The sequence below is a fragment of the Tachypleus tridentatus genome, chromosome 10 (genome assembly GCF_004210375.1).
Source record: "Tachypleus tridentatus isolate NWPU-2018 chromosome 10, ASM421037v1, whole genome shotgun sequence".
NCBI classification, from domain to species: Eukaryota; Metazoa; Arthropoda; class Merostomata; order Xiphosura; family Limulidae; genus Tachypleus; species Tachypleus tridentatus.
The window spans coordinates 75,994,751-76,021,530 of NC_134834.1; the positions used below are offsets into that span (position 1 = coordinate 75,994,751).

Here is a 26,780-nt window from a genome sequence, read left to right on the forward strand (position 1 = left end):
TAAAGAAAAAAAAATGTATTTTATCAGTTGCCCTAGAAGGAGCTGGATTAAAAATATTGGCAATGCGATACTTTAAAGTAGCTTGAAAACAATATAAAGAGTAGCTTTAATTTTTTTACTATTACTGCTGTTATTGATAAAGGAAATATAGTAAAAAGCAGTTATTTGAACTAGTTGAGAAGTATGGTGTTCGCTTAGAAACATACAAAATTGTCACAATACATTTGTATGATAATGACTCATCTTCCTTCCTCCAAGAGGCAATAATTATTCTAGTCGTTAGTGTATCAAGCTAAACCCATTACAAAGCACGTGTGTATACAACTGTATAGGTTTCATACGTGCTGTAATTGCCCATTTTAAGAGTAAGTCAACTAAAGTGTTACTGCTAGATTGAAGTCATATTGTACACAGCTCTTTCTACAAGCTGTTAGATACAAAAAAATACTGTAAAAATGCTTTCTTTGCCTGGCACTTTCATAAAAGGGGAAGCTGACATGTGAGTATTTGTTTGTTTTTTGAATTTCGCACAAAACTACGCAAGGGCTATCTGCGCTGCCCGTCCCTAAGTTAGCAGTGTAAGATTAGCTAGTCATTACCACCCACCGCCAACTCTTGGACTACTCTTCCACCAACGAATAGTGGGATTGACTGTCATGTTACACCACAATCACAGCTAGAAGGGCGAGCATGTGTGGTGTGACCGGTATTCGAATCCACAATCCTTAGATTACGAGTCAAGCGTCCCAACCAACTGACCATGACGGGAGATACGTGAATAAATATTTATTTTTGACTTTGATTTTTTATGTATATGTCATGTTTTTTCTTCCATACAAAACGTTGCTGAACTAATGCCTCTGAATAGAACGTGGCCACTGTGAAAATAACAAAATGTAACTTACATCAGTGAAAAGTAATTTTAAAGTTTTCCTTCTCATAAGAGAAAGAAATGAAGTGAAAGGCGCTCATGACGCGAAACTATAGGTTTATCATAACAGAAGTTCCTCAAGGCAATAGGAAACTCTGTCTTGCACCAGTAAAAATATGTGGTGTAGCACGTGAACAAGGTCAGGCGGTTCTGCCGGAAATTAAAGAACGGAAACATGGTGTAATATTAGATAAGAAACTAAGATAAAATAAATACTGTTGTTAAGTTGTGTCTTGTAAAGTAGAACCAAAATGCCCTTGGAATATAATTGTGTGTTGCAGAACAATACTAGATTGTGTTAATTTTTATCAACAGTAATCGTAATTAGATCTGTGGCTCAATTGTTGTGTTGTAAAATATCGGAACTATTGTTGACTTATTGTTGTTGTAAGCTAGTGTTGAATCACAGAATGTCATAGACTCTGAGCTGTGGTCATTATATATTTTAAATCGAAACGAGGATATAATGTCCTGGGCTCTAGTAAAAAAAAAAAAGGGCTAATATGGAATTACTGTGTTTTGTAGACTTGAATGAAACACTTGTTACATTATTGTTAGTTGATTGTAGAGAGGCTGTATATTTCTCTTTGTTCTAAACTGATGTAGTTATATCATTAGGTGTTATACTCCTAGACAGATGTGGCATTGTCGTTGAAATACTTGTTGTTTATATAATATTTTGTTTTCTTTGTTCATCTTTTACTTTTTATTTAGTTTTTCAACATGTCATTACTGTAATCCAGTGTCTTTTCAATGTTTGTAATTTCTTACAACCTTACTGAACAGATTATTATTACTTATATGTTTGGATGTGTGTTTTACGTCTCATACTTTTGTTTGTTCCATTTCATTTTAAAAATGCGTTTTCGAGCCTTCGAATCACGTGTTTTTTTTCTTTTCGCTTTTTCTTAAACTCTATCTTTTCAAAAAAAAATGTTTTTCTTCTCATCGGAAACCCAATGGTTGTTGCCTTAAATTTTGCTTTCGTATTGGTTCTTTTCATTAGACGAGTGTTTCACTTTGGTTGTTTTCTTCTACATTTTGTAATTATCTCGCCCACGCAATTATTTTATTGCCAGAACACGTTGAATAATTGTTAGGTCCTGTATATAAGAGCAAACTGTTGTTAATTCATTATGTATTATAAATTATAGTGAGACAATAATTGTACCTTGTAAGCTGGAGTAAGACCTTGTTAAATTGTGATGAGCAGGATAGGATAGATGTTTTCAGATACTCCAAGTGAACTACAGCTTTGTTCAGTTAACAGATTGAAGTGTTTGCCCAATGACAGGAAGTGTTGTTAAGTTTGATCTTTCATCTTTAGTATTTTTGGAACAGAGTATTATTCAGATTCTTATTTAAGTTTAAAACCAATTGTTTATGTTTATACAGTTTACATAAATAAATCTTCTCGAAGCTTGCGCCATCTCTTGAGAGTTGTAGATAATAAATATGTTATAAATAAATAATCAATATACCTTCACACATTCTATTTTCATACTTATATCAACGTTTGATAAATAAAACCCATTTCACTAAACACAGTTTATGTAGCGACATACAATAAGTATTTATAATAGTTGTTTTATTAATATTTGAGGAGTAAATTTTGGTTGCGAGTTCATATTTCATCAAAAGTAAGTTTTATAATTATGCTTTCACTCAAAAACTCATAGATTTATATGATTGAAATTTATCAAACAGAATTTCGATATACATGGAATTTCAGCCGTACTTATGCAGGAATAATTTATTACGTTTCCAATTCAATCTTAATAATGCTTATAAAAAAAACTGAAATAATTTCTGGAAACCACAGTGGCTAAAATGTCCAAACTGGAATCTGAAAATTAATGGCTCATGACCATTTACTACAAAACAGTCCCCTAAAATTTGTGATTTGTGATTGCGTTATAGGGATGACAGTCCAATCTCATTATATGATTAGACAAATTAAGCTCAAACCTAAAAACAGTTTTTGCAGGCAGTAATTGGGTTTGGTTTGTTTTGAATTTCGCGCAAAGGGGATTTGTGATTGCGTTATATGAATGACAGTCCAATCTCATTATATAATTAGACAAATTAGACTTAAACCTAAAAACAGTTTTTGCAGGCAGTAATTGGGTTTGGTTTGTTTTGAATTTCGCGCAAAGCTACACGAGGGTTATCTGCGTTTGCCGTCCCTAATTTAGCAGTGTAAGACTAGAAAGAAGGCAACTAGTCATCACCACTCACCATCAACTTTTGGACTTCTCTTTTACCAACGAACAGTGGGATTGATTGTCACATGATAACGCCCCCACAGCTGAAAGGGCGAGCATATTTGGTGTGAAGGGGATCCGAACTCGCGACATTCAGATTACGAGTCGAGTGCCTTAACCACCTGGCTATGCTGGGCCCAGTAATTGGGTGTACAGCGCTTATGTATCAAAGTTTTAAATTGACTATTGAAAACTGTCGTTGAGTTACGTCTTGTAAAACAAAAATGTTGAATTGTAACTGTGTGTTGCAGAACACAAACAAACAAAATAAGTTGTTATTAAAATCTATTGAATTACAAATACAATGATAGCTCTTGTTGTTTTAAGTACAACATATACCATATAGTTTGCCGATCGTCGGGAAGTTCATTTTATGAACAAATAGCGTTTTCAGAAGTTGAAAAAACCTGATTGTTCGAGGTGTTTCTTCAAATTTTATTGGAATATTCAAATATCTCTGAGTTCCGTAAACTCATGAGAATTTTAATATCGTTAACATATGTGTTTCATTCTTTTAATTTAAAAATATTGTAATAAAAGATATTTTCTCGTGAATTTAGTAATTAGAAGTACATGATCAGAAGGTAAGACATAATACGATGACACTATACTTTTTATATACAATTAATTATCAAAATATCTAGTTACAAAAACAATAAATTAAACATTGAGTAAATTCTCTAAAACCTTCAAGTATTTTTTTCATCTTGTAACACTGGTTTACTTTTCTGTGAAGAAAGACTCGAATGTACATATTTGCAGAGAGTAATTTACCCGATAAACGATAACAAATTAATCCATAAATCTAATAAGTGATTTCAGTACAGAACGTGAATTATTAAGACACGTAGAACACAGAGGTTTTGTTTTTGAATTTCGCACAAAGCTACTCGAGGACCATCTGTGCTAGCTGTCCCTAATTTAGCAGTGTAAGACTAGAGGGAGAGAAGCTAGTCATCACCACCCACCGCCAACTCTTGGGCTACTCTTTTACCAACGAATAGTGGGATTGACCGTAAAATTATAACATTATAAGGGCGTGCGTGTTTGGCGCGACGGGGATGCGCACCCGCGACCCTCAGATTATGAGTCGCACGCCTTAACACGCTTGGCCATGCCGGGCCTAACACAGAACTAAACATACTAGTCCACGTTCCTTGTCATTACTTTACTAAACACGAAGAATAATTAGTGTCACACTACATCTCATTGAAAAATAAGTGGAAAAATAAGTATTATATTTTACTTTATGCTATATCCTATGTTTGTATTTATATTTTTAATATAAGCTATTTGAATTTGATTTGACAACAAATAAAAGCTAAATTATATCACGAAGAAAAATATTTTTTGGGAAAGAAACGTCTACGATCCATAATCTTAATTTGACTTCTACTGACTACAATGGCCGAACATTTAGAGGCAATGAAGATCTTTGACTTGAAGGTAGACTGTTATTAAATAATGCCATCCGCAAACTTTAGTTCGTGTTTATATCAATTAAGTGAATAAGAGAGTGAACCTGTCGTGTGTACGACATACCTATTCAGTTGTATAAAAAAATGAGTGGAACGCAATATTTTCATAGTTTTAACAACAGCAGGATGGGTAACACTTTCCAGATTCAGAGTTGTTTTTTTAATTAATAGTAAAGCTACACAGTGGTCTATTTGTGTTGTGCCCAATACAGGGATCAAACAACTGAGATTTTCCTGAGATCAATAGGTTGTTTAAATGCTAGTCAAACACATAAAAATATACTTGGCTAGAAACAAGGACTGTAGACCAGTAAGTGTTAGAAACCCCGCAAAATGACAGCTGGGTGAAAATACGGTCTTAAAGAAACTGGTGCTGCCCCCACTGAATCAACAGTTTGGAAAAACAGCTGAACGAATGAAAAAAAAAAAACAGAAACAAATTTCTGTAAAAATAGTTATACAAGACGAACCGATGACGTCATCTTCACAAAACTGGATTTCAGTCGTATAAACGGCTTAGCTTCTTCATATAATCTGTCCCCTACGGGCGTCATCACCCTCCCCACCCCAAAAAAAAAGTCAGTATTTGTGGAGAGAGACTGAGATTGAAAGAAGGCGTATGTAAATCACTAAGGGGGTATTCATTTGGGAGAATGCACTGATTCTTCCCAGTTATAGTACCTCCCCCCCAACTTGACGAAATAGCTTACCCAATCAAAAGATTCACTCACATCAATCACTCTTCATATTACACAATTTAAATATCCAAGGAACCGGAGCCAACCACAATTTCAAAGAGAAAGGACATTCATACGGTGGCGGTAAGAGACTGGTTTAGGCAAGGATTGGTATTTGTAGCCATAGTGAACTTGATGTACTACGACTTGGCATTATGGATGTCATAGTGTACAGAGACGTATTCTTACAACCATTAGTGTTTCCACTTGTAGGTGCAACTAGTCAGAACTTCTAATGGATGATGTCACGCATCCCTAACGTGCTCGATTGTTCAGAAACTTCTAGGAATCAGAGGTACCAAGAACAAGATAGACAGCAGGATTACTTGGAATTGAAACTCGATAAGGACGTGAGAGATCGTATGTCACGTGATATACCTGTAAACAGCAGTTCTGAAGAGGGAGTGAACCATATTACCACATAAGCCACTGAGCCACTTGTTTTAAACTTTTCAGACAGGAGCTGCATTAGTATTTGAAATGGCTGTACGGTTTATTATAAAACGTTTTATGATCATTTTCTGAGCTGCTGGACCGTATTACAACCTGATCTTTTGTAGACTGAGACTCCAATAATTTCTATTTGCATATCAAATCGCGTGATTTGTCATTTGATACTTGCTTTGCATAAACATCGGTTCAAGGTTATCATTCACATAATATATTATCAGTAGTTGTGCTTTGTCGTAGCTACGATATTAAAGAAACTCTCACGATCCATTAGTTAATGGCATTCCGATATTACCGCGTTAAATGTAATGACTTAAAACGCTAAAATCTGGGATTCCGTTCTCCGCGGTGTACACAGCAGGTAACCAAATGTGGCTTTGCTCTAAAAACATTTATTTGTTGTTTTTTTAATTTCGCGCAAAACTGCACGAGAGCTCTCTGCGCTAGCAGTCCCTAATTTAGCACTGTAAGACTGAAGCGAAGGCAGCTAGTCACCACCACCCACCGCCAACTCTTGGACTACTATTTTACCAACGAATAGTGGGATTGACCGTCACAGTATAACGCCCTCACGGCTGAAAGGGCAAACATGTTTCCTGCGATCAGAGAGTGTGTATGTTTCTTCACAGAAAAGCCACATCGAACGATTTGCTTTGTCTACCGAGAGACTCTAACCCCTAGTTTTAGGGTTGTAAATCCGAAGACTTACCGCTGACCCATCAGTAAACCAGAGCCGACCAAGAAATGTCATTAATAGGCGGAATAAAATTCTTTAGGCTGAAATGTATGCATTATAAACCATATGTTTTTTTTTTTAAATTGTATATAAGTCTTAGCTCTTACAAAATATTACACTCCTGATTACAACACAGTAAAATGTCTAAATCTGTATTTTATTATATCTGTATACGGTAGAATAATTAGGTAAAACCATTTTATTGTATTCATTGCGTGCTATTAATTGGTTTGTTTGTTTTGAATTTCGCACAAAGCTACACGAGGATTATCTGTACTAGCAGTCCCTAATTTAGCAGTGTAAGACAAGAGGGAAAGGCAGCTAGTCATCACCACTCACCGCCAACTCTTGGGCTTCTCTTTTGCGAACGAATAGTGTGATTGACCGTATCATTATAACATACCCACGGCTGAAATGGCGAGCATGTTTGGTGCGACGGGGATATGAACTCGTAACCCTCGGATTACGAATCGAGTGCCTTAACTGCATGGCCATTCCAGGCCGTGTACTATTAAGCATTGAGTGCATTCGATACATTTGTGTGAAAACTTACATAATCATCGTCCTAATCTTAACATATTTAGTTTTCCTCGTGGTATCTATTTCACTATATTAATGCATATGCATTAATTTTTGTGTATATATTTTCTTATTTCTATTAATAATATAGAAATTTTATTAATACTATTCTTTTGAAAATTTCACTTCGAGGTCCAATATAAAGTTTTCTTTTTTGGACAATAAATTATTCATAATTAAATTCACAAGCGATTTAATGACAAAATATCTTTATTTTTGTAAAATATAAATTGAAATATGTTCCACTGTTTAATTTTATGTAGCTGTCCATTTTATATTAAAATCATAATTCTGTCATGTGTTACGAGTACATTCGCCCATAGTTTCTTTTGCAAACTCTAAGGGGAAAGTTTTTACTCTTATTACTTTTTGAAGTTGTTTGTATTAAATGCCTTCAGAGGGCGGGCCGAGCACAAACCAAAGTTTGAAACAATACAAGTGTTTGGATGAGTGAGTGAAATCAGAGAAGAGTCAGAAACCATTACGAGACTATAACAAGTACTCCTCTAAAGTTAACAGAAATTACGCGTAAAAGTAAAGTAAAAAAGGGCCACAATTCACGATGTTGTCATTACGTCATTTTATGGTATTACAAACTTCGAAACAAATGCTCTTCCAAGAAACATTAATAAGATGCTTTGAAACAATTATAGTGCACCTACAACCACAGTGAACCTGCAACTATAGCGAACTTATAACTATAGTTAAACCTGCACCTATAGTGAATCTACAATTATAGTAAACCTGCAACTATAATAAACACACAACTGTAATAAAAGTGCAACTGTAGCGAACCGACAACTGTAGTGACTCCGTTAATAATTTTACGCTACAGTTGAACTATTAAAGAAAATAATGAAGTAATTGAGGTTTAATCAGATTCAAATAAATACTTTATTTTATTCAATTGTAATATAATCATGGTTGTTTGTCTGTAGCCCAAAGCTATACAATGAGCTAACTATCTATACTGTGCTCACCATGGATATCGAAAACCGGTTTTTAGCGTTATAAGTTGGCAGATTTATCGCCGTGCCACTGTGTAATTATAAGTAAGTGAGAAGTATGATCATATTACGTTGTTTTGATGTTGAGAATTACTACTAGTGCACAAATAAGTTACATTTTGGTGTAGAATTTCAACGTCACGTATCCGTCATAACATAAAAAATAGCCAATTAAAACAAGGGACATGATAAAAAAAAGCGACTGAACAAAAGACGTAACTTCAGATGTAGAATCTACGTAGTTGAAGCTGGCTATTTGAACATTATAAAAACACCTTAGATATCTAAGTTAGACATCACTGTTAGTAAGCAAATAAATATTAAACTTTCTCTCCAAATTCCAAAAACATATTAATCAACTCACCTAAACAACCATATGAAGGTTGTATGATATTCATAAATACATAATATACACTTACAGATACCTGCATAACTATATTTATTGATAAGTAAGAAGGGGAGGTCAGTGATTGATTGTTGATGAATTGATGTGAGTGAGTAATTATGTTGTGATTAAATTTATCTAAAATGTTTTAGTAAAGTATTTTGAATCTGGTGACTTATTTTCATATCCTCTGATAAAAAATTAGGGCTATTATGTTACTACACTTAATAAGTGAGTGAGCCTGAAATTTTGTAGTTTAGAGGCCGTGAATTATAAATATTCTAAATTAATGGTCAATGTGTTTAGACATCTTCCGACGTATTTCTGATGTGAAAAATGAAACTAAAATATGCAAAATAACTGTTTTGTATTCAATATTAGTTCAAATTGCCTATTACACCTATTGCAACATTAGTATTTTCAGAAATATGAACGTAGAATATAAAACTATTCGTGGGATTATCATATCAACTATTAAAATATTTACAGGGAGAGCATTTAAACCGAGTTATTCTTTAACTTAAATGTCGTAATGTTGAGTTTAAAAACAGTAACACGATTATAGAGAATTACAAACTTTGCAGCTTTCTATAAAGTATCGTCTCACGTTTGTTGTTCTTACAATGCTAATATAGCTAGCGCAGTATAAGAAAAAATATTATGTTTTCCATACGGATTATTCTGTATAATAAGCTTTAATTTTACAGTTTACATCTATTTTATTCTTTTACTGTTTTAGATTAAACTAGCCGTACGTTTATTCTCTTTCTCCAACTGAAATGCTATACTTTCAGTAGTTTTGTAAGTTTCAAAGATAGGAAAATAAAAAGGTGAAACTTCAAGTGTATCCGAATATTCTTGAGTACTGAAGGTGTATCTTAACTTGTTGATACGTTTAACTCATCTATACTTTTGTTTGTCTGTTGCTAAATGCAAATATGGGTTGTTTCTTCTCTGCCCATCGCGGGTATTGAAACCCGGTTTTTAGCGTTATAAGTCTTCACAATTGTCGCTAAACTACTTTGGGGGTATACATCCATGAGCTTAACCTGATTTTATCAGGGTCACAATTTTGAGAGTTAATATTAGTTACTGGTAAAATAAAATTTGAATTATTAATAATTATTAACACTTTCTCCTAATAAAAATGTATATAACCAATTAATTTGTATTTGTAAAAGATAGGTTTAAAAAGCCGGCATATTGGGTAAATATTTTGTGCTCTATTATTAATATTTGTATACACTAGATGCTTACAGAGTTCTTTGTTATCTTGAAAGTGTGACTGCTACTAATGACCTGTCTTCTGAATAACCAAATAAATATTTAAATGATAAATGTATATAACATTCCACGAAATTTAGATACATAAAAATATTTAGAAAAAAATAAACAAAGAAATTACAACGCTTAATAGAAACTATAAAACCATTGAAAGTGAATTTAAGATTTTTTTCATTTTTAAATTTCATTCACATATAATTATATATGTATGAACAAAGACGAAAATACGTAACCTTCCGCACCTTATAGGAGATTAGGGGTCACATGTCCGGGTTCTGAGGTGACCTAGAGGTTAAAATGTCGGACTGAGATTCGAAAGGTCAATAGTTCGAGATGAAATGCCACTGAACACTCTTCGCACTTTTAGTTCAGGCGCCCCCAGTGGCACAGCGGAATGTCTGGAGGATCAAACACTAGACACCGAGTTTCGATACCCGTTTGGGCATAACACGAATAGCCCATCGTGTAGCTTTATGCTTAACTAACAAACAAGCAATTCATTGCAGGCGCGTTATTAAAGTAATGGACAGTTCCTTCATTTGGTTCCGGTGCTCTCATCGTGAAAGTGTGTTTTCTCAGGGTACTCCCGTTTTCCCCCACAGCAACTTCTGAGGCTCTTGGATTTACAGACCCCTATGCTCTTCTTGTTGTTTTTTTTTGGGGGGTCAATATTTAACCTCTCGCAGACCACCAACGGACCTTTATCACCAGCTTAGAGCACAATCTGGTATACTTAAAATTCTTTCGATTTAGCTCTTCATCACTGGCACAACACGAAATTTAACTTCATGAATAGGGCGCAAAGAAGGACTCTTGTGAGCGCCCTCGATTGCTTTGCGTTTCTCTCTGAGGCGCAAAATGTTAAATAGGAATAACGATTTTTACTTATTATTATATTTATTTATTTGGCTCAGAGAATCGACGAAGGTCGTGTGACGATTGGTGTCGCTAGTTGGCTGCGTTCCCTTTAGTGAACAGTTCGAAATAAAATAAAATAACATCTAAACTCTAGGAATATCTAACCTGGCATCTTGGTGAATGTGTATATAAAGTATCGTTAAAAGACTGAATAAAATTTCAAATTCCAAACGAAAATTTAAAACAATAGAGGAATAGGATTAAATGTTCCCTTTTTTGAACAATTATCAGAAATATTAACGTTTAAAATGTATTATGAAATCACTTATTTCAAGGTTTCGCTTTTAAAATATCAACTTAATAATTATAATTATAGTTTCTTATTTTGTATACAGTTTGTAATGAGTGTAGAATATTCAAAATTATAAGCACTATTCCTTAACTGTCAGTCCCGGCATGGCCAGATGTGGTTAGGGGCACTCTACTCGTTATCTGAGAGTCGCGAATTCGAATCCTCGTTCCACCAAATATGCTCGTACTTTCAGCCGTAGCGGCATTAAAAAGTTACGGTCAATCCCACTATTAGTTGGTAAAAGAGTAAACTAAGAGTTGGCGGTGGGTGGTGATAGCTAGCAGCCTTCCATCTAGTCTTTCACTGTTAAATTAGGGATAGCTAGCACAGAGAGCCTTCGCGTAGCTTGTGGCAAAATTCAAGCCAAACCTTAGCTGTAAAGCCATCGAAGTTAGATGACGTCACTGCGCGTCCATAGCCTAAGGCAATAATTTTTACAACCAAACAAACAACAATATTTGTTGAGCATTAGAAAGCTTCGTGTAACTAGGGTTCATGAGACAACAACATAAATTTCGGATACTGAATTAAAGAAACAAATTCTGTCACCGAAAGACGCGCAAACAGAAATGTACAGTGTTAATATAAATGCCTTAAATCATTGCTGTATTAATTACTTCAGTTAGTGTTTTGTTTTATTTTTTATCATTAGCCTAAATCTTAGTAGCAAAATTAGAGCAATTTCATTCACAGCTTTCAACATGTGTAAATAATTTGCACCCTTTATTGGATGTTGATTGTAATTTTCGTTGTGTTTTCAAACCTTACAATACTGTGAATAACCTACTCCTGATTCTTTATAATATGAATAAGAAATAAACGCAGTTACAGTAAAAAAAAACTAAAAAATACAGCATGAAATCTTGAAAATGCAGTATAAAAGCCCTAAAAATGCAGGCTCAAAACCTTGAAAATACAACATGAAAAATTGTGAATACCATATGAAACCCTTACAAATGTAGCATCTAAACCCTGAAAATACATCATGAACATATTGAAAATACAAAATAAAAATTGTGAAAATACAAAATAAAAATTGTGAAAATACAGTGTGAAAACTCTTAAAATGCAGCATGGAAACCATGAATAAACAGAACAAAAAATTTTGTAAATAAAACTTCAGTTTCTCTGTGCGAAAAAATATTTAGTCTTCGTTCGATCAAAAAACCCTTCAACCTGCAAAAAGATAGTGAGTTCTGTCATGAATGCAGTTTTTAATGTGCATAGTGAACTGTTCGTCTACAAAGTATTACACAGTTAGCATAATATGATTTATCTTAACATGTTCCATTTTTTTCTTTTGATTGCATTATTATTCCTAAATTAGCACAATTATTTTCTCAAAATTTCTTATGTAAAAATGCGATTTCAACTCATCTTCATCTATTTATTAGCTTCTTAAGTAATTTTTTCAAAGCATTTATTTTTCATTTCTTCAAGGAACCTATGCAATTAAAATAATAACTTGTATGCGTACGTGGGAAGTTTTAAGCTTCATTAAACTATGAAAAAATTAAATAGGAGTAGGAAAGTACAGGCGACGTTACCACATGCGCGAGGAAAGTGTGAGTGCAGATAGTGCTGCACATTGAAAAGTGAAAGGTATATGAGAAACAGATCTGTCGTCGCTCAGAGACGGCCGCGTTGATATGTTTAGATTTTGTATATGAATTTTTTCATTTGTCTATAGACACTTAGAGTATCAGTAACGTCACTATGTTGAATTTAAATGATTGTCCCTTTTACCAAAGTTTTGAAATCATCGCTAGATCTGGTGTCTTTTATTAGTTCAGTTTGTAACTTTTTATCAGTCCACTGACCTCAAAGTGTCTTTTGTATTAAATATGTTTGGTGAGTGTCAAATGTTGTGGATCAGAGTTAACTCAATTAGGTTTAACCTCACGGTCATTGAGACGCTCCATCACGTGTTGTGGAATAGGTTTAACCCACTTACATGTTTAACTTCGTAGTCATTGAGACACCCCAAATAGCCATCAGATTCTTTCAGAACTTTACGATAGTAGCCAAGGCAAGTCAGTTAATTGTTTAAGTTACTTTCAATACACAGTACTGACTTCACATGTTATGGTTGTATCAAATAGCTTGTATAAATAGATTCCCGATCATTACTATGGTTTTTGTATCACAACCGGCATGAAGAGGCTGGACTGAGCAAAACGTGTCGAATATAGTGTAACTGGAATACTATTATTATAGTACACTTTCTAAGTTTTGAAAATATCTAAAGGACTACACACAAAAATTTAGTGTTTAAAAAACTTAACGGGCTTAATGCTAATGTATTAATGTCCCATGACAAGTACAATTGTAATATATTTTGTGATGCCTAGGGGAGTTGAATTTATTGACTCAATTATGTTGATACTTGTTTGTTTGTTTGTTTTGAATTTCGCGCAAAGCTACTCGAGGGCTATCTGCGCTAGCCGTCCCTAATTTAGTAGTGTAAAACTAGAGGGAAGGCAGCTAGTCATCACCACCCACTGCCAATTCTTGGGCTACTATTTAACCAACAAAGAGTGGGATTGATCGTCACATTATAACACTCCCTCGGCTGAAAGGGCGAGCATGTTTGGTGTGGCAGAGATTCAAACCCGCGACCCTCGGATTACGAGTCGAGTGCTTTAACCACCTGGGCATGCCGGGCCGTTATATTGATACACTGAACTTGTTTCGAAAATTAAGTCAAATAAGGTGCGATACATCGTCAGGATGTTGCATCTGGCACTTACAGAGATGCCTGCCAAATTTTAATTAAATATTTATGTTCCCACATTAACATTTTTACTCTCTTTCCACTAGAGCTAATCGCTCTTACTAATAACTAGACAATGTTGGAACAATACAGGTTTATGATAGTGTTATTATTTCTGGAATACAGCTTACATAACAAAATAAAGATATGTGACCGGTATTAAAAAGTTTTCTAAATACTTATCACATACATATATATATATATATACAGTTTTATTAGTTTCCTAATTAGATTTCAGTAATGGATTTATTGTAGACATGTTTTTCCTTTTGACGATATTTTTTCGAACTATGTGAGAGTTATGTGATATTGTTTATTTTTTTATTAATGTTGACTTATAATTTTATTAAGAATTCAAAACAGTTTAGGTGTTTTTATCATGTTTTCATGCGAGATTACTTATACTTTTCTGTGAAGAAAGTGTTATGATTCACATACTTTCATAGAGTGCATAATAATTTGGTGTAAAAATTATCAAATGTACGTCATAATTTATATTGTTAAGATACATGATTGTTCATTGACTTTTGTCAAGAATTCGTTATGATTACTTGTTTTTATTAGAAATATGTTATCATGTTTTTAGGTTTTATTAAAGTATATTAGTGACAAAGTAGCATATAATACTGCTGTTATATAAGTCATAATAAACAACCAGTGGTTCTGTTTCAGATTTTTATAAAATGACGCCACTGTAAACAGTCAGTTTACAAGGTATTTTGAGTACAATATGTGGATATTCAGAAATCTTCAAAACTTACTTTGACTATAACATCTCCTTGGAGTTTGTTTGTTTTTATGTACCAACTATTGTATGTTTTTGTCACTTTATACGTGAAATAGACATCTACAACAAAGTTATCAGGACGCTCGACTCGTAATCTGAGGGTCGCGGGCTCGAATCCCCGTCACACCAAACATATTCGCCCTTTCAGCTGTGGGGGCGTTAAATATTAGGTCAATCTCACTATTCGTTCGTAAAAGTGTAGCTCAAGAGTCTGCAGTGGGTGGTTATAACTAGCTTCTTCCCCCTAGTCTTACACTGTTAAATTAGGGACGACTAGCGCAGATAGCTCTCATGCAGCTTTGCGCGAAATTCATAAAACAAACAATCTCAAAGAATGAGAAGATGCTCTGAATCTTTTCTTGTGTAGTTGGTGTAGTTTAGTTGGTAGTTAGTCCTCCAATTAAACGTTGCCAAACGATCTTTTCCTAACCTATAAGATATTGTTACGTAATGAGCTGCGTTGAAAATTATTCTCTTCCCTCCTTAGATGAAGAAGCTCCGCCTTAGCGGTTTCGTGTGAAAGGTAAGAGATGGAAAATGTTGGAAACATCGTGGTTGTTCAACTGGAAAGTGTTTATGAGGTGCACAGATTGCATAAGTTCGCCATCTGTTCCTCTATTTAACGGTTTCAAAATATTTCGTGTGTCTCAGTGTGTCGGTACACAACAGAAGCTACGAACATGAACTGCTCGACATTAGGAGCCACCCCTAGCTTATTTCCAGTGAGGTCCGTCAATCTTCATCCGGTGGTAAATCTTCCGTCGTTGCATTTCACTGTAGGGCAAATGGTAGCTGTGTGCGAGGCCCTCGAGGAGAGTGGAGATATCAGTCGCTTGGCTCGATTTTTATGGTCTCTACCCGTAGCCTATCCACACTGTGCCGAAGCTGACATGAACGAGGCTGTGCTTCGAGCCAGAGCAGCCGTGGCCTTCCACGACAGGAACTTCCGAGAACTCTATCATATCCTTCAGAGTCGGCGATTTTCCAGAAAGTCTCATGCAAAACTACAAGCTTTGTGGATTCAAGCCCACTATATGGAAGTCGAGAAAAACCGGGGAAAACCCCTTGGTGCCGTTGATAAATACCGTGTGCGAAAAAGATTTCCATTTCCATCTACGATTTGGGATGGAGAACAAAGGACACACTGTTTCAAAGAACGCACGCGGGACTTGTTAAGAGAATATTATCTTCATAACTGTTATCCAAGCCCGAGTAAAAAATACGAACTGGCTGAAGCCACGGGTCTCACCCCGACTCAGATAGGAAACTGGTTCAAGAATCGCCGTCAGAGAGACCGAGCTGCAGCAATAAAAAACAGGTAAAAATATTAAATAAAATAGGAGTAGGTGGAAGAGATGGTGAATTTTTAGAGACAATAACTAATAGCAGTATTAGTGCTTCAAATGTTTTACATGTTCTAATTGTGTAAACGCATTTCGACTCAGTACATTGATCACCGATCGGCGAGTCCAATCCTGAGAACAATTTATGTACGTTTTTTTTTTTAAATCATGAGTTACTTAGTGATTGAAAACAAACAATAACTGGTTTCGTGAACAGTTGATATCACATTAATCTAATCGCCGAGATGTTCAGAGTGTATATATAAAGTACTTACCAATGCAGTATTCGTGCAATTATTTAAGTTTTTTAAAGTTTCCTTGTGAAACAGACTGGTGTTTTGTCCGTATACAGTCGCTTGTGTGATGTTTATTACGATCAAACTAGCTGATAATTCAGCCCTGAAAACGGCTTATTTCACAGTAAATTAAGAACCGTAGTTCAGGCGTATTTGAATCAAAAAAATATTTCATTTGAGGTTAATATAACAAGTTATCCGGATTCGATCTGGAAAAGATAAATTATAAAGTTTGAATAAAAACTATACTAGCCGTCTCCTAAACTCTGACTAAATAAAATCAGGAGCTGAAACCCAAAACTATGTGTCTTATGCACGTTTTTTGCACAACATTTAAATATTAATGGATAAAACAGCGTTAAACATTCATATTACGATAATTCATAAAACAATAATAAATACAACAAAACCGTCAAAGGCAGTTTCATACTTTGACAATTCGAACTTTAAAAAAATATTTATAAGTTAATATAAATAAAAAAGACAAAAAATACGATTCTTCTTACAGGTTGGTCCAGCAGTCCCAAGCTACTACCAACTGTACGTCAAACCAGGAGAACAAAGGTATTTATCCACGTGGGCTGGCATCTCATCTGCTAGCTAAAAATTTATTGCCAACAAGTAACTCGGAAAAAAACGAAAAGGACAGCCGCCTTGCATGCTACGAGCTCTTATCACGTGTATTTGCAGCCGGCCATGCTAAAAAGTTAAACAAAGATAACCACAGTGTGTCAGACGAAACGAGAAGAAATATTACTACACAAAAAAAACGGAAAAAAATAATGTAAATATTTTTGGAACACCAAAAAAACATTTTGTGTGTTGCTTGAACCAAGAAGAGATTTAAGTATTAGTCAGTGTAAAGCTTTGCAATATTAATTATTTATATATATACTAAAAGTGTTTGAAAAATATACTTTAAATTAACTTTGGGGAAGATATTAGCGACTTAAAAAGTTGACTTGGATCGCAATCCGTTAGAGTAAACAATGAGAGTAGTGCATTAGAGTAAACAGTGAGAGTAGTCCGTTCGAGTAAACAATGAAGGTAGTCCGTTGAAGTAAACAATGAGGGTAGTCTGTTAGAGTAAACAATGAGGGTAAATCCTTTAGAACACAAAATGAGAGTAATCCGTAAAAGTAAAGAATGAGAGTGGTGCGCTATAGCAAACAATAAGAGTAGTCGGCTAAAGTAAACAATGAAAGAAGTTCGTCAAAACAAAGAATGAGAGTAGTTTGCTAAAGTAAACAATAAGGGTAATCCGCTAGAGTAAACAATGACAGTAGTCTGCTAGAGTAAAAAATTAAAATAATCCAATAGAATAAACAATGAGAGTAATTTGTAAGAGTAAACAAAGAGATTAATTCGTAAGAGTGAACAATGAGAGTAGTCCGCTAGAGTAAACAATGAAAGACATCCGTTAGAGTAAACAATGAGAGTAATCCGTAAAAGTAAACAATGAAGGTAAACAATGAGTAAACAATAAGGTAATCCATAAGAGTAAACAATGAAAGTAGTTTGCTTGAATAAACAATGAGAGAAATCCATTTGAGTAGTCCGCTAGAGTAAAAATTAGAATAATCCGTAAAAGTAGACAATGAGAGACGTCCATAAGGGTAAGTATGAAAGTAGTCCTCAAAGGTAAACAGTAAGAACAGTCTGTTAGAGTAAACAATGAGAGTAGTCCGTAATGGTAAGTATGAGAATAGTTTTCAACGATAAACAGTGAGAGTAGTCCGCTAAGAGTAAAAAATGAGAGTAGTTCGTTAGAGTAAAAAAATATAGAGTAATCCATTAGAGTAAACAATGACAGTGGTTCGTTAGAGCAAGCAATGAGTGTAGTTCCAAATGGTAAACAGTGAGAACTGTTGGAGGGGTAAACAATTCCTTTAAAAATAAATAACAATTCAGAATTTCATATCTTTACTTCTTTCTTTATAAATCTTCTTTAGAATTTTAGGGCTTTGTGTTTGAAAACCATTTTAAAACCGGAAACCGAATTAATCAATAAAGTTCTGAAAGGTGTATATATATATATATATATATACATATATATATCCCATACAAATTATGGTATAACACTTCATAAAATCTTTGCATATGCTTACGTGTTCAGATATATATTACGTGTTACTTATTTTACACATGGAAAGTGTAAAGTTATTAACATGTATACATGAATATATACGTATTTATATAGAGAGAAAGAAGCACAATTATTAACAGACTAACTTCTGAAATCATTTGAAAATATACCACAGAACAGAAAAAAGACGTTTGATTTCTATCATAATGCGTTTATATAGAAGATGTAGTGTAACTGTAATTCAAAGTTGTAGGATAAAAAAAACTTGCGTGTTATGGAAACACCACACAGTAAAACGCGTGAATATTAATGAAAAACTGTATATGATAGACGCTAGAATAATTAAAATCTGAAATTTATTGTCTCAAAGCCAGTGCGACATTGTAGATACGAGATTCTGACAAATCGTTTATGTTTCTTAATACTTTCCATTAAATAATGAATTTTACAAAATGGAAAGATTAATTTGTTTTAGCATCATATTCAAGATATCGCAGTTTCAACACTGAACTTTAAATAAACACCCACTGTTTTTTTAAATCTTAAATTATACTGTGGAACAAAACATTCTTTAAAACTGACAACAATTATTTAATAATACAGGTGTTAAAAATCAAATAATGTGTAACAAAACGAGTGTCATTATTATCGAAACTTCAAGTGATATCACGCAATAAAATAAGTGCTTTGAGACGTAAAAATTACTGTAAACAAAACGCAGGTTTGGTGAAACATAACAACTTGAAACAAAATATTTAATGTTTGACAACTTTTTGTTTAAAATATAGTTGATTCATGTTAGATCTTTATGCCTGAGTGTTAAATATTTACAAAATACTCCACGTTATAATAATTCATATTTTGTTTAGTGTTTCACGTACATTATTTCTTACTCTTCGTAACAAAGTCTCAGTGTGACTTTATCTTTTTCTAGAGATCAATTACTGAACAGAATTCAAATTTAATAACAACATATTTCTTACGTTCTGTACTAAGAATTGTATGCGGGCCTCCTTTTAGATTAAAATAAGTAACATTAGAAACCTGTGGTACATTTTATTACTATATGTTGTAATCATTATAATAAGCATACATAATTCATTTATGTTCTCCGTATGAAATGTCTACATAAAGTATCAGTCATTTAGGAGACTGAACACATTTAAATAACAATCACAAACATATCAAATACACAATACAAACCAAATGGGTCCCGTTATGGCCATGTGGTTAAGGCACTCGACTCGTAATCTGAGGATCGCGGATTCGAATCCCCGTCACTCCAAACATGCTCGTGGGGACATTACAATGTGACGGTCACTTCCATTATTCGTTGGTAAACGAGTAGCCCGGTAGGTGGTGATGACTAGCTGCCTTCCCTCTAGTCTTACACTGCTAAATTAGGGACGGCTAGTGAAGATAGCCCTCGAGTAGCTTTGCGCTAAATTAAAAACAAACAAAACAAAAACAAATGGCTTAACTTTGGTTTCAAAACTAGATGGCAATTGTATGAGAGAGAAGAGGTAGTATCGCCTTGAAAAAAAAAAAACGACTGGAAAATGACCCCGCTGAAAACTAACCTATGACACAAACTATTTAAATATTAATGGTTATTCATGCTTAGTTTATTTGAACTTGTACAATTGCTTCAGTTTTAATTTATACAAGTTGAATAATTAATATGACCAATTAAAACTTTAGTCATATTATATACACTTATCTCTCTGTGGTTGCACTTAAATTTAAATAAACTGTATGAAAATGAGGCTATATGAATGAGAAAGAAGCATCACACTCAACTGAAGAACACTAAACGAATTTTATGTGTGAGCTTAAAATAATAAATTGTGTCTTCCTTGTATTTAATGTGTTCAAATAAATTTACTTTGAATTACTAGCTTAACATTTCTTTCATTATATACTTACAAAATCTATCAGGGACAGTTTTTTTTAAATTGTTGTTCACACTTTTCGTTGAACTGGATAATAAGTTATTTGAATCTATGACAATTCTAAACAACGTATATACTCCAAACTAATATCTAAGATGAATCTAACGCACTGATGTGAAATATTCAATGTTGATAATTATTCAAATGCCATCAAGAGCTCATTTCTTATCTTCAAGTTTATATATATATATATATGATATTATAAACTAATCATAAAAACATGTTATAAAACATAATCGTGTTTCGTTAATTATGTGGAGAAGACCAACTTTTTATTTGTGATTGACCCATTTTCTGACTGGATATACAGAGTCAAGGAGAGATGCATTTTAAAGCCATTAAGCCATGCGAAGACTAAAGTGGACATGGAATGGCTGATGGGAATACTTCCTGTTCCTTGGCCATTGCGTTACAGGACTATGACCATGTCATTTTCTTTTCTTTTTTTATCAAGTAGTTGTTGTGGAACGTTTATGTATCACGATACGATGCATTTGGATTTTGACATGCTGATGATATTACACATAAATAAACGACTTCTTGATGTACGTTTATTACCTTCAAGCACTTGGACACAGCTATGGAGAACCTAAGAGGGCATTGAATTAATATCCCTCTGTGACACTCCCTCATTCTATGGTTTTTTCAATTCTGCCTAAATATAGAAATTCGCGAGGATTAAAATATTATTTAGTCTGACAAAATGTAAGTAAGGACGAAAATATACTTTTAAGCTTCCTTTACCTGAAGTATGAAACCCGCTATTTAACATAACATAATGTTGAGGGACAACAAGGCACCTTTTGATTGATCTAGGTTGTCGTATTTACTAAATTAAACCAAAATACTCAAAGTCAGCCGTTACCATTTATAGTTCTATCAACCTTTTCCTTAAAACTGCATCTATCACATCTGAAGACAACCTGTTCTAAAGGCCAACCACCCTTTCAGAAAGATAAAGCTGTCTTAACTAAAGATTACGCCTATCCTTCAAACATTTACATTTGTTCTCTAGTTTTACCATTCTTATCATCAAAAATGAACAATGATGATACGTCAACACAATCAGATTTCCACTTACCCTTCTGGTTTCAGGAGAAAACAAATTCAAATACCTTAACCTATCATCGTATTACAACCCTTTCATCCCAGGTATCATCCTGGTAGCTTTCCTCTGATCGCTTTCCAACAATTTAATGACTTTCCTAAAGTAACCAGCCCAAGACTGAAAATAATACTGCAAACGTGTCCTATCTAGTAACCTATACAATGAAATTATAAGCTCTTTAATCTTGTATTCAGTTTTTTGTTACATTATGAAGTTTTATTGGTCATACGACGTTAATTTGTGTACAGTCAGGTTCTAATTTCATTTCAGCACAATCTTTTGAAACAAATGCTACTAGAAAGCACTGCAAAGTCTGATACTGTAAAAATATATAAATTTAAATTCTAAACTGCTTTTAATTAAATAAGGAGAAACAAATTTGGTATTATGCCGTATTAAATAATATCTAAAAAGAGAAACACTGTAAAACATAACTATTAACTTATCAGGTTCATCCGTTGTAGCTTAAAGTCACGCTGCGTTTTTCTAGTTCTATTAAGTCACAGCATCATAACTTCTACTTAAGAAAAATTAAGGTATATATAAAGTAAGTTACGAGTAAACATTATAGTGTCATTATTTGTAAACCCAGCACTAACTAATTTCCATAGTAATTAAATAATATATACGTGCTAAAAACAGGTGCTTCACCACACCTAGTCACACTCAGTGCTTCCAAAATCACTTTGTTCTGAGCTAAACATGCTTCCAACTGGTATGGTCATATTTTCTTATGTTTCCTTTTCTCTCATAGCTACAATAGTTTTATTGTATCGCTTAGCAAAACGCACAGAAAGCTCTCGTATTAAGCTTTTAATACGCACAGGTTATGTGCATGTTCAGAGATATATTTGTACGGTGCTTCTTGTGTGGTGTGGATCGTTAACTTCGAATGGGCTTATAACAATGTGAAACTCGTGAATCCGCTACGAAGCGTGGTAACTACCACAAAGCAATGACCTCAATTTCCACGCTACTAGAATTGTATAATAGCAGATAATGAAAACGAAACTTTGATAATGACGTCAACGCCCTCTTTGGCGTAAACACTTCTTGAAGTTGTTTAAGAGATGTGTAAATATGGCGTCTGTATTTGTATTTTTCCTTAACGAAAGAGAAGATTATCCGTATATTTTGTAGAATGTCAATAGCTCACAACTTGTGCAATATGAGTTGAAGGTACTTGAGCTTGAATAATTAAATGGCAATACTGACTCCTGGTACTTTAAGCGAATATTGTGGCCAGGAAGGTATATCAAAACAAAACGCTAATTTGCTTTCACAATTAGAAATAAATAATAGCAAAAATATATATGTATATATATAAACAACACATAATATATGATGTCTCGTCATGTTAAATTGCATTACAAACTGGTTAATGTGATAAGACGTTAATAGTAACATTTTCATTTTATTTGACCTATATTTCAGTGATTTGTGATTTCATTAGGCGAAGCACATGAATTTTATCTTTTTTCCTATCTTTAAAGTAATGTCATAGACAAAATGAACATTTGTACCGACTAGCTATATCCAATTAAACAGGTCTATTTGACAGAGTAGCTTTACCTTGCTATTCAGGGTTGTTGATAGAATAGTTACACCAGTTAATCAGACCTATTTTACAGAGTAGCTTTACCCCACTAATCAGGACTAATGATAGAAATACTACACTCATCTAATTAGGACTGGCTGATTTAGTAGTTATACTCAACTAATCAGGGCTGTTATTAAATTGATTACCTAACTAACTAAACAGGGCTGATTTACAAAGTAGCTACACCCAAATATTCATTGAGCTATACTCAACTAATCAGGACTGTTATTAAATTGGCTATACCTAACTAACTAAACAGGGCTGATTTACAAAGTAGCTACACCCAAATATTCATTGAGCTATACTCAACTAATCAGGGCTGTTATTAAATTGGCTATACCTAACTAACTAAACAGGGCTGATTTACAAAGTAACTACACCCAAATATTCATTAATAATTGACAGAGAAACTGTTCTCAATCAGTCAGGGTTAGTTGGTAGAGTTGCTGCATCCAGTTGATTACAATTAGTTAATGGAGTAACTATACCGAGTCTATTAGCAATCGTAACAAACCAACTAGGAATTTTCATATGAACTATCTGAAACCATCAATAGCCCTAGTTAATGAGAACTGGTTTACGGAGTAGCAATATCCAACCATTGAAGGTCGTTTTGTTGAATGGCTAAAGAAAGTTGTTTACGAACTAGCTATATTCCCAGTTAGTGACAGCTGGGTTTTGGAGTAGCAATAGTGAGCTGTTCCCAGTTAATGACAGCTGGATTTTGTAGTAACAATAGTGAGCTGATAAAGATTGGTTGACACAGTAATTATATCCAACTAATGGAGACTGGTGGTGACATCGTTACTTTGAGTTTTTTTTGTAAAGTAAAGTCTTAATTTATTCTGTTAAGAGTAAAACTTCAAGTAATTTGTAAATAAAGTTCTATATTTGATTCAAAAAGACAATTCGAAGTTGATGTAATCTCAAAAGAATGTTCAGTGCGAGATATTCTGTTTTAAAGAAGGAATTTGCACATAAAGTATCTCAATAATAAGAGGAAAATCGAAATATTAAACCGGACTATTTGAAGTGATAAAGGAAAAAAAAAAAAGTAGTTTTCATCTTAAAATGTGGAAGAAAGAACATAATTTAAGTTTTGCAATCAACGCGACATTAGTTTTTGTTTACTAAAAAGGTTATAGACTAACTAAACTTGAACTGATGAATGGATTAGAAAATTACAGGTAAGACAAACCCTTAGGATGGACTGTAGGATTATAGATAAAACAACCCCTTAAAATGGATTAGAAGATTATAGATAAGAAAAACACTCAAGCTGGGGTGAAAGATTATACATAAGACAAGCACTTAAGCTAGGGTGAAAGATTATAAATAAGAAAAACACGTAAGTTGGAGTAGAGAGAGGACTATAGATAAAACAAACCCTTAAGCTGGACTAAAAGACTATGAATAAAACAAAAACTTAAGCTGAAGTGGAAGATTATAGATAAAATAAACATTTAAGTTATACTGGAGGATTATAAATACGATAAACACTTAGGCTGAAGTTGAGGATTATAGATAAGACAAACACTTAAGCTGGACTGAAACATTATTAATATAACAAACCTTTAAGTTGGGCTTGGGTGGATTTTAATAGTAAGTAATTGCGTAGGTAAAAAAAACCAACAAAATGTTGAAATTAACACACTTAATAGATTAAAATAAGTTTATTGACGAATATGAAACCAACACTCCGAGTAACACTCTTCATGTGTTTCTAGTGAGAACAAAACAGCTTTTAGAAGAGAGGGGGGCGGTATTACAAAAGGAACAAAGAACTCATGACTCAAAGACTTGAGGACATATTCTAAAGAATAAAATATGTAAGAAAGGGCAAAAAGTAACTAAAGAATAATAATCAATATTGTAAAGTTGGTAAGAATAAAAAACATGAAACAAGAGAGTAGATTAGAATAATGACATATTAAAGGAAGTAGATTGAATACGTAACTTAACACATTTACTGAAAATAAATGTTTTGAATTTCAATGAACAGTATGCATGTTAATTTGGACAATCTTCATGACTACAACGCATAACCGAGCGAAAACTGCGTGATTTACTTACAAATGAAATTATTACATAAACATTGTTGTTAGCTGACCACATGAAACCAACAGTATTAATAGTGGTTTCCAGTTAGTTCCCGCAGGTTATAAATTAAAATATATATATATATATATGAATTTTTATTAGGTAAGGTTAGTTTACTACTGTGGAAATAGTCGCGAATGCTTCGCTGCATCTTTAAAAATCACGCTGGTAGTTTATAAATTCAGACAATGACCGAATCTTCCAGTATATCTGGGTTCATGTTTATCTCCTAGTAGAACATTATAGAAACTTCAAATTAATATATATATATATTTAATTCAACACTATTCATCAGTCTTAGTTTCACTTTAAAGATATTTGTATATCATGCTGTCAAAAGAAAATGCATCTTTCTTAGAATGCTTGTTTTGTTTTTTTTAATTTCGTGCAAAGCTACACGAGGGCTATCTGCTCTAGCCGTCCCTAATTTAACAGAGTAAGACTAGAGGGAAGGCAGCTAGTCATTACCGTATACCGCCAGCTCTTGGGCTACTCTTTTACTAACGAATAGTGGAATTGACCGTAACATTATAACGCCCTCATGGCTGAAAGAACGAGCATGTTTGGTGTGACGGAGATTCGAACCCGCGACCCTCGGATTACGAGTGGAGTGCCTTAACCACTTGACCCTGTTAAGTCACCACCACGGGGACGACTGGGGAGCTTTAGAAAATAATTGTAAATTGCTTTTTATATGATATTTGAGACACATCATTCCTATAGAATATCATTTATTTTTATTTCTCACTGTTCTGGTGGTGTTATAATTCATTTATTTTTTTAATATCAGTTCTATCGACCTTTTCTTACGTCGACAATAAAAATATTTTATCTTTGAACTAATATTTATTTATTAATTTTATCATTTTATTTTATGTATTAATACGTTTAGATATTCAAGGGAAATTCGTTATTTTCTAATAATAACATAATGTATGTGTTGTACAAGGTTTTTCTTCTCTCTTTGGTAGGAAAAATGATGCAACTATCTACATGTATTATCCCTTAATGGCTTCAGTCTCTCTATGGTTTAGCAGTAAAGTTAAATTTCCTAAAGTGGGCACAGTGAAGATAACTAATTTTGCAGCTTTGTGCTTGAGAAAAGGTTAGAATAAGAGTTTGTAAAATTTAAAAAATGTAAATCGCATACGGTAAACAATTAGTAGTTTCAGAAACGTAAGTCACGTATGGCAAACTAGAAAATCAGCTTCCATTAAACTGTGTACAATGTCGAAACTATGAAATTGTATTTAAAATGGAAGGTGCTTTCAAATATTGCAAAAGTGATTTCAGTAACGCGCAGATTCTTCAGAAGATAATCCGAAACTTAAAGCATTTCAGAACTTAAGCGTTCAAGAAACATAATTATTTTATAATTAAAAATAATAATAAACGAGTTATGAAAACAATAAGAAGACTGGGATACTAAAACAATAAAACAATAGCGATCCGGACAAAACAAGACTCGAGATACACAATAAGTGACAAATATTGTAAGTGTTCGCCTGAACTGAAATAGCGAATTTCATTTCTTTAAGAAAGAACAAACCATATCAGTCACAACCTAAATAATTATGATTTTCGTATAATTGTGCAGGCCCGCCAACAGAGGGCCACTTGCCCAGAGGTCAAACAATTAACGAGGGTATGGGCGGATGGGATAGATTATTTTAT

At 33.6% G+C, this 26,780-nt stretch overlaps 1 protein-coding gene across 2 annotated transcripts; it reads left to right on the forward strand.

Moving 5' to 3' along the window:
• The first annotated feature begins 285 nt into the window (after positions 1 to 285).
• Positions 286 to 19,389, forward strand: LOC143229618 (homeobox protein SIX6-like). 2 transcript variants are annotated; one of them, XM_076462197.1, is made up of 3 exons: positions 286 to 365; positions 15,109 to 15,939; positions 16,769 to 19,389. In XM_076462197.1, exons 2-3 carry the CDS (start codon positions 15,302 to 15,304, stop codon positions 17,046 to 17,048), a joined length of 918 nt encoding a protein of 305 aa, XP_076318312.1. In that variant the 5' UTR covers positions 286 to 365; positions 15,109 to 15,301; the 3' UTR covers positions 17,049 to 19,389. The 2 variants fall into 2 exon arrangements, with proteins under 2 accessions (XP_076318312.1, XP_076318311.1); XM_076462196.1 differs by having other exon boundaries at positions 298 to 499.
• Positions 19,390 to 26,780: the final 7,391 nt, after the last annotated feature.

Excerpts from the sequence above, each read along its gene's own strand:
- LOC143229618 (XM_076462197.1), top strand. The coding sequence starts at position 15,302 with ATGAACTGCTCGACATTAGGAGCCACCCCTAGCTTATTTCCAGTGAGG. Across the intron at positions 15,940-16,768 it reads GCTGCAGCAATAAAAAACAG|GTTGGTCCAGCAGTCCCAAG; the intron begins GTAAAAATATTA and ends TTCTTCTTACAG.